Source organism: Schistocerca piceifrons, chromosome X, assembly GCF_021461385.2.
Source record: "Schistocerca piceifrons isolate TAMUIC-IGC-003096 chromosome X, iqSchPice1.1, whole genome shotgun sequence".
Classification (NCBI taxonomy): Eukaryota; Metazoa; Arthropoda; class Insecta; order Orthoptera; family Acrididae; genus Schistocerca; species Schistocerca piceifrons.
In genome coordinates this window covers 148,543,509-148,561,618 of record NC_060149.1, presented here as the reverse complement: position 1 = coordinate 148,561,618, position 18,110 = coordinate 148,543,509, and the positions used below count along the sequence as shown (strand labels likewise).

Below are 18,110 nucleotides of genomic sequence, written 5' to 3'. Positions count from 1 at the left end.
AAATATGAAAAGATGTTCAGTTCAAGGATTTTCATTTTGATGTGTGGTTATTTGATTGTGAATATTGCTAAATATTTCTCATTATTAACAATTGTAAGAGCAAAGATAATCACTAACTCATCCTAGAGGCACCGAGTGGTACACAGGCACATAAACAAGATTTGGAATTTTTGGCCACAGGCCCAACACTGCAGTCTCAATGCACTGATATGTTAGAGCAGGTGAGAGAAAGCATCGGAAAGTTTCTCCCTCACAGGCCAGCAACCAGTCACAAAGGATTTACAGTGATGAGCAATCTCTTGTCCAAGTCTTTAAAGGTCTTGCTAAGTCTTCATCCATAATTAGACCTCTCATGTACTGCTGACATATGCACTTGAAATTGCAACCACTACCACTATCACCTGCAAAGACGAATGCCTTTTACCTAATACCACTTGCTGAGATTGTAACAATTTAATCAAACCCTCAAGCAGAGCTTCAAATATCTTTCATCATGCACTGAAATGAGGAATATCTCCCTCCCTCCTCCCCCCCCCAAAAAAAGAAGGAAGTTCCATTTATACCGAAGTAGTACACCTCTATTCATCATATCTGAAAAGTATTTTAGTCCTTCCCTATCCCATGCCTATACCCATTCCCTTGTCATACAGGTCATATGGGTGTAGAAGACCAGGAGCAAGACATATTCTGTGCACCCACCACAGTCCTGCCACATGCATATCCTGCTCCATCACAGGTGTTGGCCACCTGTGAAGGCAACCATGTTACACTCAACTCTTCTGTGCCATCTTCACAACATTTTGTACTGGCATGGTCACCAACCAGCTGTCCACTCAAATGAATAGCCACCAACAAACTATGACCAAGAACATCATCCAGTGGCAGAATTTGTCACTGAAAGCAACAGGCTCAATTTCAGTGGCTACTTAACAAACCTATGCTATCTGGATCCTCTCCTCTCCCGTCCCACAACACTAACTTCACCCAACTGTGCGTATGAAGTGTGCACAAAAAGTAATGGGCATTTTGTAATTTTGTGTTGCATTAGCCTGATTTATGTGATTTTTTCACATTTGTGTAGGTAAACTGTATCTAAAAATTATCTGTGTGGTGATATCCATATTGGCTATTTAGTCTTTTGTCAACTGTCAAAAAGATTGTGTGTGTTTTGGTAGTATTGGTGATCAGTCATTTTGTATACAAATGGACCAGACAATTTGTATTAATGTAAGACCAGATTAAAGTGCAGTTAAATTTAAGAAGTGTTAAGTATTGCTTTTGGTGAGTCTGCTGTTAGTAAAACAATGATTTACCACCAACTGATGAAATCATAGAAAAAGTAAAAGCAATGCATACGAACTAATACTGAATCACAATCAGAGAAGTTGGTAACAATGTGGGCATATCAACTGTGTCATGTAAAGGGTGGTTTTTTATGCTTTGGACATGAAATGTGTGACAGTAAAATTTAGTGAATTTCATACAAAAACAGTGACAGATGCAAGTAGATGAAGTCAACAACAATGCAGAACTACTGAAACATGTCATAACAGATGATGAAACATGGATTTGCAGGTATGACAACAAAACTAAGGATCAATTATCCCCATGGAAGTACTCTGGATCACCAAGACCACAAGAAAGTTCAACAAGTGTGGTCTAATGTGAAGTTTATGTTCACTGTGGCATCACCTTTAATAGCATCACAGGCTCTCACCACAAGGTCAAATAACCAACAAAGAGAACTACTTACAAGTTCAACACTGTTTGCGTGATGCAATAAAAATAAAAAAAAAAAAAAAAAAAAAAAAAAATAATAGTTCTCTTTGTGGTGAAATAATTCACAGCTTTTAGACCCTGATAATGCACCTGTTACTACTTTGTTACTCGTTTGTAAATGTCTGGCTGAAAAACAGTACTGTAATGATGCACCAGCTTCCATATTCATCAGATGTGGTCCAATTTTACTTTTTTGTTCCCAAAACAAAGAAAATCTTAAAGGATCATCGTTTCAAAAGCATATATGAGATTAAAACAAATTTCTATGATAGCTAAAAGCTATCACAAAGAAAGAGTTCCAGAAGTGTTTTGGGGATTGGAAAAGATGCTGGCATACATGCATAATATCTAATGGAGAATATTTTGAAGGAGATAATGTTAATGTAGATAAATGTAGTTCCCACTATTTTTTTAATACTCTTTGTATAAACATTGTCTCCAGAACATAACCTTCAATCCTGTAATTCCTATGGCTTCAATCTCTGTTCCACACTCACCACTTATTTCATCACATGTTATGAGCACATGCTGGTGCCACAATCCTACCCCTTCCTTTGCTGCACCACCACACTGTGTGTGTGTGTGTGTGTGTGTGTGTGTGTGTGTGTGTGTGTGTGTCTGTGTGTGTGTGTGTGTCAAATGCCTCAACTGTATGACAACAGGTCATCTTTACTCTTTCCCTTGCCTTCTCATTAATCATACACAGCCTCATAATAAATGCAAATGTTTTATTTTTCTACCCACACCAGTAACCTGTATGTGGCACATCCCAAAACACCATCTACACTGCAGTATTGGTAGGATTTATCAGCAGAAGTTACTTTATGCATAAACTATCACAGGAAAGTACAAAAATTAAAAAGAATTCTGACCTGTGAAATAATTAAACAAAATGTTACTCTGTGGAGAATTTTCTTGTACTTCTTGTTACAGATATAGATAACCAGCAACCATGCCTGTAAACAGAGAATTGTTTTGCTACATATATCATTGGTGACCAACACATTTCAGCTTGACTAGTGTAAATATAAAACACCAAGAATTACACTATACTTACACAAGCAACAATTCCAGCTACACTTATGTCAAATGCAAATGAATCTAGCTCTTGAAGATAACTTGAAGGTGCCATTTTGTCAACAGTAATCATTTTTGCTGACACAAACATGAGTGGAGCTGAGACAAAGGTACATGCAACCATTGAACTGGCAATCTGTACAAAAAGAAAGACATTACAGCTTACATAATGTGAAGCTTTGTGGCAATAAAGAGAAGGAGCAAATTTAGTCAACATACCAAGTCAATATCAACTGAGTACTGTGTTGCAAACACAAACACTCCTGGAGCTGATGGGAATGTCCCGTATAAAAATCCATACGTGCTAAGGTCTAAAGTGTCTGTTGAATTTTCACCAGCATGGAACAGGCTAACAACTTCACGAGTTATTAAGGGTAACACCAACCTATGATAAAAGACACAATTAAAAGTTGTATCACAAGGAAATTTTTGCATGTAAGAGAGAGTGCTGAAAAGTTCTCAACCTCTCCTTGACAGAACTTAAGAATTATGTATTTACCGGTAGTATCTTGGCAGAGACTGAACTTGTCCACATGTAAGGAATTAGGTGATTTATGCATTGAAGTGGAAGAGGAGGAGGAGGAGGAGGGGGGGGGCAGCAAGAAGAGAGTGGGGGGAGGGGGGAGGGAGAGAGTGTGGAGAGAGGGAGAGGGCTCCTGGTATGTGGCAGAGGTTATATCTGTTGAATTATGCGGGAGGAAGTAATATGTTACCTGACTCTTCCAAGAATGCACACACTAGCAATTTCAACAATAAACCTCTCTGTGATGCAAAATACCATCCTTGAAGATTGTTGAGCATCTCCATACCACTCTTGCGCCAACTAAATGATGCAGTGATGAAACATTGTACTGTTCATTGCATCTTCTCTCTCTCTTCTATTAATCCAACCTGGTAAGGTTCCCCAACTGATATGTAACACTTAAGGACTGGTCAAACAGGTCTTCTGAAAGTCACTTCTTTTGTCAATGAATTACGTTATCTTAAGATTATCACAGTGAATCTCTGCCAGGCATGTGCTTTTCCTTTAATTTGTTTTTCAACATCATTCCACATTATTCTACAATAATGTACAAAAGAATTGGATACAGCCTTCTTTTACAAAGCTGCACTCTGATATCTGCCTGAACTGATTTACAAAAGCTACCAGCAAACAAAATCATCAAGGCAAGGGTTTAAATCCTGCTCCTATTTAAACCCATGTCCATTATCTTCACCATCCTAACATTCACAAAGAATACCAGAAATGAAATTCATTGACACAATAAAATGCAGAGATTAAATGGGTCCATTTACATTCCACTGTGATGAGCTAATGTGTCAGCTTTGTACAGAGAGACTTTTGGAATGAAGGTGCACAACACTTTTGAGGCCATGAATTATGACAACTACTGAAACCACTGATTGTTTGCATGAACCAAAAAAAAAAAAAAAAAAAAAAAAAAAAAAAAAAAAAAAAAAAAAAAAAAAAGCTTTTCTTTAAATGGATCGTAAATTACCCAGATGACACTCATCCATTGTTTTATCATGAGAGCATTTAGCAACTTACAGCAAACTATAATACAATTTGAAACTTTTCGTACGTGAGAGTTCGATTCCTTAAAGTATCGGGGAGGAAGGGGGGTAGGGTTAACTGGCTATTTTAACGGTGTAAGGGTTTTCGAAGGCGTGAAACTTTGTTCTGCCATGACATTCAGCTCTGGGGATAAATGCCAGCAACAAACTTATATACTAATACCTGCAAAATTCTGCTGAAGAAATAGCTGAAATACTGTAGATATCATGAGAATGAATAAAATGCATGTTTGGTAAGAAATGCCAAAGTAAGTGTAAAGTTGACTGAAGGCTGCTGCAAAGCAAATCAATTTATTTTGCAGACGAAGATTACATAAAATACTGGACATTTAGTTATGCCTATTGTTACTGGTGAAACATGGTTATATTAACAGAACTGTCAAAGGATGTAAGAATCAAGACTGAAACAACAGGCTAGGTCCCAGGAACAATATTTTGGGATAACGAAAACATTCTATATTTAAGCTGACAGGTTACCAGAAGAAAGTACTACAAATCAACAAAAATTGCCAATTCAAGAAACGAAAATGAAAAGATAAGCATGAAAACTCATCAAATTTTGTACTATCATACTTTTTCTCTTTCCAAATATCAACATATATTTGAAGGAAAAGAGTTTTCAGGTGTGGAGATAATGGAAGCAACAGACTAACATTTCAGTGATCAACAACAACAGGCAACTGCACAGTGTGAGGTGCCAGCACCATTATTTCCCCGTCTGTTACACTCTAGAGTGATCAGCCGGAAAATAGCTGCTCATACATCTCATCTCCACCTACATCTACACTTCTTGTGAATCTCTATGATCTGAGATGATGGTTTATTTGTGTACATCTGCACAAGCCTAATTTTTCTTATTTTACCTTATTAGAAATTGATGAAACTTTCCCACAAGTACATCGACTTGATTGAGATGAGAACTTTTCAGCATCTTCTTGCACCAATGAATAAAGTTAATAATTATCATGGATATTCAGTTGATTGCTCAGCAGCAGCTACTATTTAAGCATATCAGATACACTATTCATGTCGAACTAAGATTAACTGCCACTACAAGAGCAGATTTTAAAATTCGTCAGGACTCTATAACATATAATTCACAAGAAAAGAATACCCCCCTCTCCCCAACACACACACACAAATCATGGAATTGTTAACTCTTTGTTACACTTTCCCCATACTGTGTGCACACTTAGCTGAAATAATCCTTGTTGGCATAAATTCAGTATTCTTTATCAATGAATTAATATTAAGATAAAATTTCACTTATCCTGAGTGTCATACCAAACACATGTTCTGATATCTGACCAGAATATCACACCAGGCAACACACTGTGTCTGGAGCCTACCTCACCGTTTGGTGGTAATAGTGAGCCTTTTTAAATTCATGTGCCCTGCACCACATCACTTGCTTAGTTTCAGCTGACAAAGGGGCATGCCACTGGCTCTGGATGCAAGAAAAGGGGTCACTAAGGGCTACAAACATCACTCTTGCTTTGTGATTAATCTGTTCTTTGAATGCTTAACACACTGTGTGCATCACTGGATCTTTGCTTTGGACTTTTCGGTACAGTTTGTTTGATAGTTATCACCACTGCTTTTACAAGAGTACAGTCAAGACTGGGAAGACTGGCTGGTGTAACTTTAGCAGTTCTGACAGCATGTCTCCACCTTCCACCTAATTGATCCAGAGCAGCTGTATGAATATTTTCTTTGTGTCAGAATCTGGACTGTTACAATTCCTCTATAAGATGTCACATCTGGTAAATGCCATAACCCTATCACTTGTGAAGAGTAATGGTTGGTTGGTTTGTGGAATTCAAGGGACCAGACTGCTACGGCTATCGATCCCTTGAAGACTAATGGGAGAATGTAATAGTCTCCACTGTCATTTAGTTCCAGAGAGGCTTCAAATTCCATCACTGTCACAAGAAACAATCGCAAATGTGTGTCACTTGAATAGCTGATGTACATGGATTAAGGAGAAAATGCACCTTTACACATGCCAATACCAAAAGCAGAGACAGTTATATGCTGATTTTCTTATTGGAGACATTCTGTTTCATCACACTCCAGTTTCATAAGAAGCATTAAAACTAGCCAATCGAACACTCAACTAAATACTGTCAGTCACACACACTTCTGAAGTAGTCAAGCCTGCTGCTCTGTGTAGCTAAACTACCTAGCTTGGGTTATAACCTTGCCATCAAATAAAAGGGCTTGAACCAAAACATCATATTAAAGATGTGAAACCACTTCTTCCACTTCAGTGTGACACACACAGTGTTTTTCCATTATGTAAAAACTGCTCTAGACTCTATGATCAAAGACACGGCTGATATCAGTAATGTGTGCAACAAGTGTGATATTAGTGGCTATATTGCAGATATTTGTTTCTTCACACTCCAGCTGACCTCACCCGTCCAGCAAATCCTAAGATATGGAAGTAAACAGCATTTCTGCTAGTTGCATGGATCTCAGCTTACGTCACAGCCTCTACACATGAATGTGGTAATGTACAAACAATGTGTATGCTTTGAGACAGATACAGGAGCCATGTCACCTAATTAATCATGATAGTTATACATTATTAGACTAGCCATAAGTCACTGAGACACTGTTGCCTACAAGAACATTCAGATTCCCATCTGAAGATTTTAGAGAACTCACACAAGACGGTCACAAACACTTTACAAATCCTTGTTGTCGAACTTATCGATACGGCAAATATTTTAAGCCTTGAGGCATCTGTGTTTTCCATTCAAGGGGCTGGTAATAACTCTATGCCAATACCTTATTCATCACTGGAGACATTATATGGTGAATGTTCTGATATTTTTAGTTTTGGCCTGGGCTGAGTGGTGGATTGCCAGGCCAACATCATCTTAAAATAAGGAGCAATGTCACAATTTTTTTGATCTTGAGTTATTCATATTTCACCAAAACTGAATGTATAAGCTGAATAAGACCTGTTAGTATAACAAAGTGTGCTTGTATCTATATCACAGAGTGATTTTGCATCACCATTTGTTGTAATCTGAAAGCTAAATTCTAAACTGTTACTTTGCAGACACTATAAATCCACAATACTGTGTAGCTGTCTACCCAGTTCCACAACCAGAATTGCTGGTGAATGATTTCTCAAAATTGATCTAGCTTAGTTGCAAATACTGTTGGATGTAGCATAATATAAATGGCATTAACAGGGAAACTCTGTAGCACCCAGTTCCACCTTATTGTGGATCATAAGCCCCTGGTAGCTATTCTTTGGCTAAAACACAAGCTTTCAGAGAGAACAACAAAATGGCTTCAGGCTTTGGTGTCACTTTTGAGTGCCTACAATTAGCTGATTTGTTACTGCATGATACATCAGTATAGTAATGCAGACCCAATGTCACAGTTACTCATGAGGCCCAACCCAGATTTTCATTGGACAGCCAATGCATGTTTCTACATTGATACAGATGTCTGACAAGTGGTTATGATGTTTCCTGTCACAGCATCCCAAGTTGTGGAAGCTACTGATACGGATCCTACTCAATAGTATCTCAGCTCCTACTACATCGGGATTGGCCTGCTTGCCCAAACATGTTGGCTCTCACACAACATTTTCACTGTGGCCTACATCCATGAAACACTGTTAGTATATCAGCGTTGACTTTGCAGGGCTTTTCCTTTGCTCCATGTGGCTTATTACACTTGTTGCACTGTCTAATTATCCATATATCATATGTCTCTACTCCACAACAGCAGAAGCCACTGTTGAGGGTGCTCTCAAAGATCTTTGTCACTGAGGATTACAGTACAGTTTCTGGTAATGGTCCACAATTTGCATGCAAGTTACTCTAGGATTTCTGCCCTCAAAATGGGATTCAGCATCTAAGCCCTTGTCTTTCCATCTAGCCTAATGGAGAGGCAGAGAGGACGGTACACACCTTAAGATTTAAATGCCTTAAGCCATGTGAGAAAAATTCACAAATATGGGATTAACCACATTTTTAGGTCTTTACACAATGATTTCTATGATGTATGGAATCCCGCTGAGAGTATTCACAGCCACCAGCCTCACACCATCCCCAACCCCCACTGCCCCACAAAGCAGAAGTAGCATGAAGACCCAGCTGCCTTTATACATCATCAGCAGTATCCTGTTGGCATCCCCATCTGGACCTGATCGTATGAGTGCTGCCCTAGTTGGACTATGGCAGAAATTCACCAGCTTAAAGGTCACATTATGTATATAGAAGTTGAGGTGTCATTCACCGCTGTAACCAACTCCGCCATCAGCAGGTGCCTTCTCTGCATGGACAGCCTCAACACATTTTTCCACTTCCATCAACAATTGCAACTGACACCACAAAATTACACCATTCTGAGACCATTTGAGGATGGTTGTTTGGCTTCTCCCTCTGCTAGAAATCATCTCCTGCTCACACTACTCATCCAGAGGCTGGTTCTCAGGACACGATTTTGCTGTCCACTTGGCAGCCACCACCATAAACAGAGGTATTCCCACACGGCACCTAATTGCAACTGGGTAAATTGTATGACACTGCAGTGGAATCATTCTCTTGAGACATGATCCTTGGGACACTGCCTGTCAGCAGAGAATCTCAGGTAACATTGAGATGCAACATTTACCAGTGGGCTGGACACCTATTGTGGTCTCTCTTCTTCCTCTTTGCAGCACATGGAATCCATCAGGCGGGTTCACAGAATACTCACTAGATACAACTGAAGAAATTGTGAAATTTTGATTCGCAAGGGACCTGTATATTTTCAAAACAAAGATTCTGACTTTTCTTAAGCATCCAGAACCTACAAAGATGGTAGTAAATCAGTAACTAGGTATTTCAACAAATCATTATTTACTAACAAATTAAAGAACAATGCCAGCATCGAAAGAAAGTGGTTGTTGTACTCGCCTTCCAAAAACTCTGTATTTTGCTTTTTATGCTGTTTATTTTACCCTTATGGCGTAAATCTATGCTCTCCAACTGGGTGTAATGATTGGAAGCACATTAATAACATAATTTTAACACATGAAACTAGCCCAGCACATAGGCAATCTATGATGACTTATCCGGCACAAAGTAAAACAGTTGGTAGAACAGGTATACATTTATCATCTCAACATAAATAAGAAGTGGATTACTGAAGAAATGTACTTAAATGGATTGTAGCTGTTGTATAATTTTTGGCATCGAGAGGGCTTCCATTCCATGGTGATAATGAAATCCTAGGATGAAGATTATTTGGGATGTGTGGAATTATTGAGTGAATTCGATCCATTTCTTGCTGATCATTTACAAAAATTTGAGAATCCTGGAAAAGAAACTACTACTTATTTGTCAGCAAATATCTGTAATGAGTTTATTGACATAATGGGAAAAAAGGCCCTAAAAATTATAAATGAAGTTAAATTAGCAAAAACTTTTTCCATTAGCATTGACAGTACACCCGATCTGTCTCTAGTTGACCAGCTAACTTTTATAATTTGATACATAAAAGATCGTGTTCCTGTTGAAAGGTACCTGAAATTTATACCTACAAAAGACCATAAATCTGAGTATTTAACAGAAACCGCATTGAATTTTTTAGAGAATCATGATGTTCCCATAAAATATTGCAGAGGACAAAGCTACGACAATGCTTCAAATATGTCAGAGAAGTATACTGCTATACAAGCAAGAATCAAGGAGAAATGTGAATTTGCCACCTTTGTCTTTGTACCATGTGCGGGACATTCACTACACTTGGTAGGTGTCCAACTGCTGGATGTGTATCAGAAGCAACAGAGTTTTTTGAAATTGTTCAGAAAGTGAACAACTTTCGTCGAGGTCTACCCATCAGTGGAATATATTGACAGGAGATTTAGGTTCAAAAAAAGTTGTTACAAGTCTTTCACAAACCAGATGGTCAGCCCCAGATGATGCAGTAAGCACCCTGCATGAAGATCATAAACAAATTACAGAAACTTTGATGTTCATCACAGAAGATACAGAACAGGCAAGAGCAACTAGAGATGAAGCCCATAGTCTGTCAAGAAAAGTGCGAAAGCTAGAATTTATTATACTAACGGAAATTTGAGCTCTATATTGGAAAGAATAGACAAAATAAATAATTATTTTCAGAAAGAAATAATAACTCTGCACATTGCAACTAATTTGTTTGCTTCACTTGATTATTTTATCATTAATCTCAGGGATAAATTTGATGATTTCAAATCATCTGCCAAATAAAAAAGAAACTCAGAATCTGATTACAAGGACCTATGTCTAAGAAAAAAAGGTAGAAGCTTGTGCGAGAGTTTCTTAGATGGCTCTGCGCTGGCAGTCCATCTGAATGGAAAAGAGGAATTCACAATATAAACAAACGTTCCTTCCCATAACTGATACCCTGAGCACTCAAAAACAGCAATCAAGTTCATATGAAAACATTAGTCAATGTTTTGGTTTATTTTTTTGCTTGAAAACTCTGAATTCCGAAGAGATGAGAAAAAATTGCAAAGAATTATCTGAAATTATGAAGATGTTAACAGGCAGTAGTTGGAAACGGAATGTCTGCATTCTAAGAATACTTGAAAATTGTTCACAGTAAAAATGGGGAACTAATAAATAGTACATTGGAAATACATCATCTTTTGAAAGAAAACAAAACTGAACACACATTTCCAAATGTAGAAATCGCATTGAGAATTTTTTTAAGCATGGTGGTAACCAACTGCAGCACAGAACACTCCTCCTCCAAATTGAAAAGAATAAAAAATGAATTAAGAAGTACAATGCTTGACTAGAGATTAACCAGTTTATTGCTGATGTCCAAAGAATGTAATATGCTCAAAAATACAGATTTTGGAAAAGTGATTAACGATTTTGCCCATCTCAAATCTACAAGGGTACCTCTTCAATCAACATAGATTTTTAAGCACTAACCTGTGAATGCTAAAAAGAGTTACTTTTGTGGATTATATTATATTATCTATTCATTTATAGAATGAATGCAGAAATCATGGCAAAAGCATTTAACAAACTTCTGAATTGCGAGGAACCCAAAGAACCCTTACAAATCAACATAAATACCCCAATAAAAACCAAACCTAACAAACTAGACCCTCCAACCTTCCAAGAAATAGAAAAAATTCTTAAAGAACAAAAAAATTATAAGGCATGTGGAGAAGAACAGATTTTTGTTGAAATGAGGAAATATGCAAGTGACACAGTCAAGATCTCCTTACACATGGCTCTAACAAAAATTTGGGTAACAGAACGATTTCCCGAACATTGGACCACAGCTATCATCCACCCACTACACGAAGAGGGAGATAAGAGCAACCCAGACAACTACAGAGGAATCTCTCTCCTAGATTGCACATACAAAATTCTATCCAAGATCCTATATGAAAGAATCAAGGAGCAATTAAAACAGGAGTTAGGGGAATATCAGGGAGGTTTCAGACCATGGAGAAGCTGTGCAGAGCAGATAATTAGTTTAAAATTGATTATGGCATACTACAAGAAACGGAACAAACCTCTGGCAATAACGTTTGTAGATTTTAAGAAGGCATATGACTGTCTCCACAAACCTTCAGTATTAAAAATTTTAAGAAATCTAGGACTCCATACAAAACTAATTAAAATAATACAACTCACTCTAACCAACACCAAATCAAAAGTGAAGTTTAGAGGAGAAATTTCGGAATCATTCCTCATAAAAACAGGCTTAAGACAAGGTGACTGCCTATCACCATTACTGTTCAACTGTGCACTGGAATACATAATGAGAAAATGGTACAAGGACTATCCAAAAATGATAAGAATTGCAAGTGCAAAAGATGATATTAGCTTAAACTGCTTGGGATTCGCTGATGATCTTGCTCTCCTAGCCAACACCGTTCAAGAAGCCACGCAACAAGTGAAATCACTACAAGAAATAGCAGAGAAAGTAGGCCTTAGAATATCATTTGAAAAAACGGAGATTATGCTAACTGATCCACCACTTGCCAACAAAATTACAATAGGAGAACAGAAATCAAAATTGTTGATAAATTTAAATATTTAGGCAAAATAATAACATACAATCTAAATGAGAAGCCATCATGGCATAATAAAATGAAAAAACTGAACTATGCAAATTACATTACCAAAACTACATACAACAAAAAAAGCCTATCTATAGATGCAAAATTAAAACACTATAAAACAGTTACACAACCAGAAATAATGTATGCAGCTAAAACTATCTTCAAAACAACTAATACAGCAGAAATTGACCGAATACTAAAAATAGAAAGAAGAATGATTAGGACATGTATAAATAAACAGTATAAAATAAATGGACATTGGAGAATAGCATCAAATGAAACATTATATAAGAAAATAGAACCAGTCATCAGCACAATCAGGAAGAAACGCATCTCATTCTTTGGACATCTGATGAGAACTCCAGAAAACAGAATTAGTAAAAAAATAGTACAAAAATTGTGGAATAGCAAGAGCGACATAAAATGGATCACAGAAATTAAGGAAGATACAAAAGAACTTCAAATTACAGTAGATGACCTAAAAAAACAAGACAGAGAAAACCAGAATACTGCAAGACCCGCAAACCAGACTACAAATGAAAATCAATAAAAGGAGTACAGGAAGAGTGGTCTCAGATGAAGAAAGAAAGAAAATTTCTGAAAGAATGAAGAAATATTGGGCAGACAGAAGAGAAAAACACCTTTCATATAAGAATAGACTCTAATAATTATATTACCTAAATATCATATTAAGTTATTGTTAAACCAAATTGTATCCCTGTGTAACAACTTGTTTACAACTTTGTATTTTTGACTACAGTGGTCCAATGAAGGCCATAAAATAAATAATAATAAAAAATCTATTCATTTAATGTGACTGTAAAGAAGTAAAAATATATCTAGAACCTTGCTTATCTACTTGCTTAGTCTATTCTAACAAAATAGTGCTTTAACAAGGTCATAGGGGCTCCATTATCTGAAAGTGCCCAGGGCCTCCAGTAGGTTAAAGACAGTCCTCAATGGAAGTAGACGTATGCTTTGGGCATTGATCTTCTTTTGGACACACTGATTTCTACTAACTTCTGCTGGACAACATTTGTGCATTCTTTTTTGAACTGAGAATGCTACAATCTCTGTTTCCTTAACATTTTTCAAACCTGATTATTAAACCACAAAGGGTCCTTTCCTTCACTAATCTACTTGGCACATACAACTCCAGGGCACAATTTACAATCAGTTTAAATTCTGGCCATATTTCCTCTACATTCATCATATTGGAGCTACATGATGTCCATTCATTGTCTAAGAGCGATGCCAACTGCTTATCTGTTTTTTCTACCTGATGATTCCTTGATGGCAGCATGGTTTTAGAAAGCATCACTCATGCGAAACTCAGCTTGCCCTTCACTCACATAATATACTGCGAACTATGGATGAAGGACAACAGGCGAATTCCATATTTCTAGATATCTGAAAGCATTTGACATGTCGGCCCACAAGGCTGTTAATGAAAGTACAACCATATGGATTAATTTCACAGGTATGTGAATGTCTCAAAGACTTCTTACGTAATAGAACACAGTATGTTGACCTCGATGGCAAATGTTCATCAGAGACAAGGATATTGTCACGAGTGCTCCAGGGAAGTGTGATAGGACTGCTGTCATTCTCTATTTACATAAATGATTTGGCAGGCAGGGTGGGTAGCAATCTGTGATTGATTGCTGACGATGCTGTGGTATACGGTAAGATGTCAAAGTTGAGTGACTGAAGGAAGATACAAGACAATTTAGACAAAATTTCTAGTTGGTCTGATGAATGGTAGCTAGCTCTAAATGTGGCAACTGTAAGTTAATGCAGACAAGAGGAAGAACAAACCTGTACTGTTCGGTTATAGTACTACTAGTGTCCTGCTGGACACAATCAAGTTGTTTACATATCTGGGCATAAAGTTGCAAAGCGATATGAAATGGAACGAGCATGTGAGAACTGTGGTAGGGAAAGTGAATGGTCGAGTTCAGTTTATTCAGAGAATTTTAGGAAGGAGTGGTTCATCTAGAATGAAATTTTCACTCTACAGCGGAGTGTGCGCTGATATGAAACTTCCTGGCAGATTAAAACTGTGTGACGGACCGAGACTCGAACTCGGGACCTTTGCCTTTCACTGGCAAGTGCTCTAACGACTGAGCTACCCAAGCATGACTCACGCCCCGTCCTCACAGCTTTACTTCTGCCAGTACCTCATCTCCTACCTTCCAAACTCCTTTCTTTCAGGAGTGCTAGTTCTGCAAGGTTCACAGGAGAGCTTCTGTAAAGTTTGGAAGGTAGGAGATGAGGTACTGGCAGAAGTAAAGCTGTGAGGACGGGGCGTGAGTCGTGCTTGGGTAGCTCAGTCAGTAGAGCACTTGCCAGCGAAAGGCAAAGGTCCCGAGTTCGAGTCGTTCACAGGAGAGCTTCTGTAAAGTTTGGAAGGTAGGAGACGAGGTACTGGCAGAAATAAAGCTGTGAGGACGGGGCGTGAGTCGTGCTTGGGTAGCTCAGCTGGTAGAGCACTTGCCCGCGAAAGGCAAAGGTCCCGAGTTCGAGTCACGGTCCAGCACACAGTTTTAATCTGCCAGGAAGTTTCAGTGGTTCACCTGTAATGGAGAGCGCATATAGGATGCTGGTGTGACCTATTCTTGAGTAATACTCAAGCGTTTGGGATCCATACCAGGTTGGATTGAAGGAAGACATTGAAGAAATTCAGAGGCGGGCTGCTAGATTTGTTAGCTGTAGCTTCGAACAACATGTACGTGTTACATAGATGCTTCGGGAACTCAAATAGGAATCCCTGGAGGGAAGGCGAAGTTCTTTTCGAGAAATGCTATTGAGAAAATTTAGAGAACCGGCATTTGAAGCTGACTGTCGAAAGATTCTACTGCTGCCAACATACATCACACGTAAGAACCACAAAGATAAGAGCTGAGAAATTAGAGCTCATACAGAGGCATACGGTATAGACAGTCGTTTTTCCCCTCACTGTGTTTGCAAGTGGAACAGGAAAAGAAATGACTCGTAGTGGCACAGGATACCTTCCACCATGCATCGTACAGTGGCTTGCAGAATATCTATGTAGATGTAGATGTACATGCCTGAGGATGTATCTCACCACTCAATCCCTTCTTTTAGTCAGTTTTGCCACAAATTTCTTTTTTTTCCCGCTATTGGGTTCAGTATCTGCTTAGTTCTTAATCAGTCTAGCCTGTCCGATATCAACATTTTTCTGAAATATCACATTTCAAAAGCTTTAATTCTATTCTTGTTGTAATCATCGACATCTCACTTTCATACAAGAGTACGCTCCATACAAATAGCTTGAGAAAAGACTTCCTAAAATTTAAATTTATATTCAATGTTCACAAATTTGTCTTTATGGACATATTCCACATCCATGAGAATCATCTCATTTTTTGTGTCTATGGAATAAAAACTGAATCTAATGTAATCTAACAGTGGTGGTAGTATTTTACAATACATGACTGTGAGTGGCACGTATGCACAACAAGTGAACCACTGCAGACTCTAAGTACTGGTAATTTTTGTAGTAGAACTCTTCTCAGCCTTGCACCCCAGTCAGGACGATGGAGCTGTGTCAGATGAGGATGTTGCATGGACCTGCCAATAGAAGTCACCAGTATGTGACCACAGCAGATCAGCAGCTCTGCGCACTAAGTGCCATGGGACAGCTGCCCACCCCAGGTCACCCCCAGCAGGTCGGTCGATTCCTGTCCAAGGGGCAGTATGCTGCATGTCGTGCACACCAGCCATCATCTGCCATCACTGGAAGGGAGTCTCTATGTGGTAGTCATCCCCTGCCATGACCCACTCAGGCATCACCCGGGGAGCTGCTGCAGATACACCATTTCATTGAAAAAAATAAACTTTTCTCAGCTACACATCATGGTTTCCGAAAATGTAAATCCACTGAGACAGCTATTATCGATTTCTTAAACGAAGCTTTAAATGCATTAGATAAAAAAGAACACATAGCGGCAATATTCCTATATCTTTCAAAAGCATTTGACATCATTAACCATGGTCTATTGCTTAGAAAGCTAGAAAAGGTTGGTGTCAGAGGCCCAGCCTATGAATGGGTAAAGTCATATCTACAAGACAGACACCAAATAGTTGAAGTCTGGTACAAAGAAGGAAAAAATTTAACTTCCTATCAATCAGAAAAACAGTGTGTTAAATACGGTGTGCCGCAGGGTTCTGTACTGGGACTAATCCTGGTCTTGCTGTTTGTAAATGACCTGGAACCATCCACAGCCCTAACTATAAGTACATTAAATATGCCGATGAACAACTTAATAATAAACACACATAAAACAAACACTATGCATCTACACACAGTGCAGAATAAACAGCCTTTAACTGCAACTGTTAGGCAAAAGACTTGAAATTGTAAATAGCACCAAATTTTTGGGAGTTTGGATCCAAGATGACCTAAGATGGCAGAAACACACACAACACCTATGTAGTAAATTAAATATAATTTGTTATAGTATAAAAATTCTTGCTGGATGCACATCTATGCAAGCCATAAAAAATGTGTACTATGCCCAAGCAGAATCACTACTAAGATATGGTTTAATTTGCTGGGGAAATTCACCACCCAGCAAAAGCTGTTTTATTGCACAAAAAAGAATTATAAGAGCCATGGAAGGCTTAGCACCTCGATCTTCATGCAAACCCTCATTTAAAAATCTTCATATTCTTCCATTACCATGCCTATATATCCTAGAAACAATAATGTTTATAAGGAAAATCGTAGATGAAAATAGCAAGATTTCTCCAAAAAACCAAAATATCCATTCATACAACACAAGGAATAATCAAGATTTACATATGCAGTTTTCACATACAACACTAAAACAAAAAGGACCCTTGCAAGCAGGAAAAAAACTGTATAACAAACTACCTAAAGAAATTAAAAACTGCAGTGAGTGACTACTTGCTACAGAATTGCTACTACAGTGTTGATGAATTTTTAACTACAATGTAAATATGTGAAAAATTTAAATAGTTAATACAATTAAGGCCAAAATAAGAAATGTGAACATGTAGATTTATCTGTGTATTATATGTGGTCTATTACATATATGTGTGTGTCTGTATAATCAAGGCCAAAAGTATGAAATGTGTGCATGTAAAATTTATTTGTGAAATGTTATTCCCATATGTTAGAGTTATATTGCTGTATACTGAAAACCATACAACAGTTTTTTCTGTTAAACTTTATTGAAAATTATTTGATTTGTCCTATATCATTATGTACCCCTGTACAGTGTATGATTCACAGGACCAGTAAATATACAATACAATACATTGTCAAGAACACACCACTGGCGCAGCAGCCACGTGACTGACTTACGTAATGAGGCCACTGGCACGGTGGAGCACAGCGTCGGCATTGTGTGGCATGCAGGCAGTCAACCCATCAGAATTCTGCGGGCAGCTGGCCACTGCCCTGGTGTATCAAGCACCACAGTTGTGTCAATAAAAGAACCTACCACTCGCTTGCACCACCTTGGCTCACAGTTGCCCCAGCCTGCACTAGAGGGCACTATAGTTTCGTGTCAGAATCTGCGGCATTCTCTTCAATCAGTATGGCATC

The 18,110-nt window shown here is 38.1% G+C and overlaps 1 protein-coding gene across 1 annotated transcript in view; it reads right to left on the bottom strand.

Moving 5' to 3' along the window:
- LOC124722229 (integral membrane protein GPR155) overlaps window positions 1-18,110 on the bottom strand; it is a 160,437-nt gene that overhangs the window by 34,082 nt on the left and 108,245 nt on the right. Inside the window, exons 6-8 of the mRNA XM_047247421.1 lie at window positions 3,076-3,241; window positions 2,837-2,992; window positions 2,652-2,735 (exon numbers count right to left, since the gene is read on the bottom strand). Coding sequence (XP_047103377.1) covers window positions 2,652-2,735; window positions 2,837-2,992; window positions 3,076-3,241 — 406 coding nt within the window. The remainder of the gene's footprint in view (window positions 1-2,651; window positions 2,736-2,836; window positions 2,993-3,075; window positions 3,242-18,110) is intronic.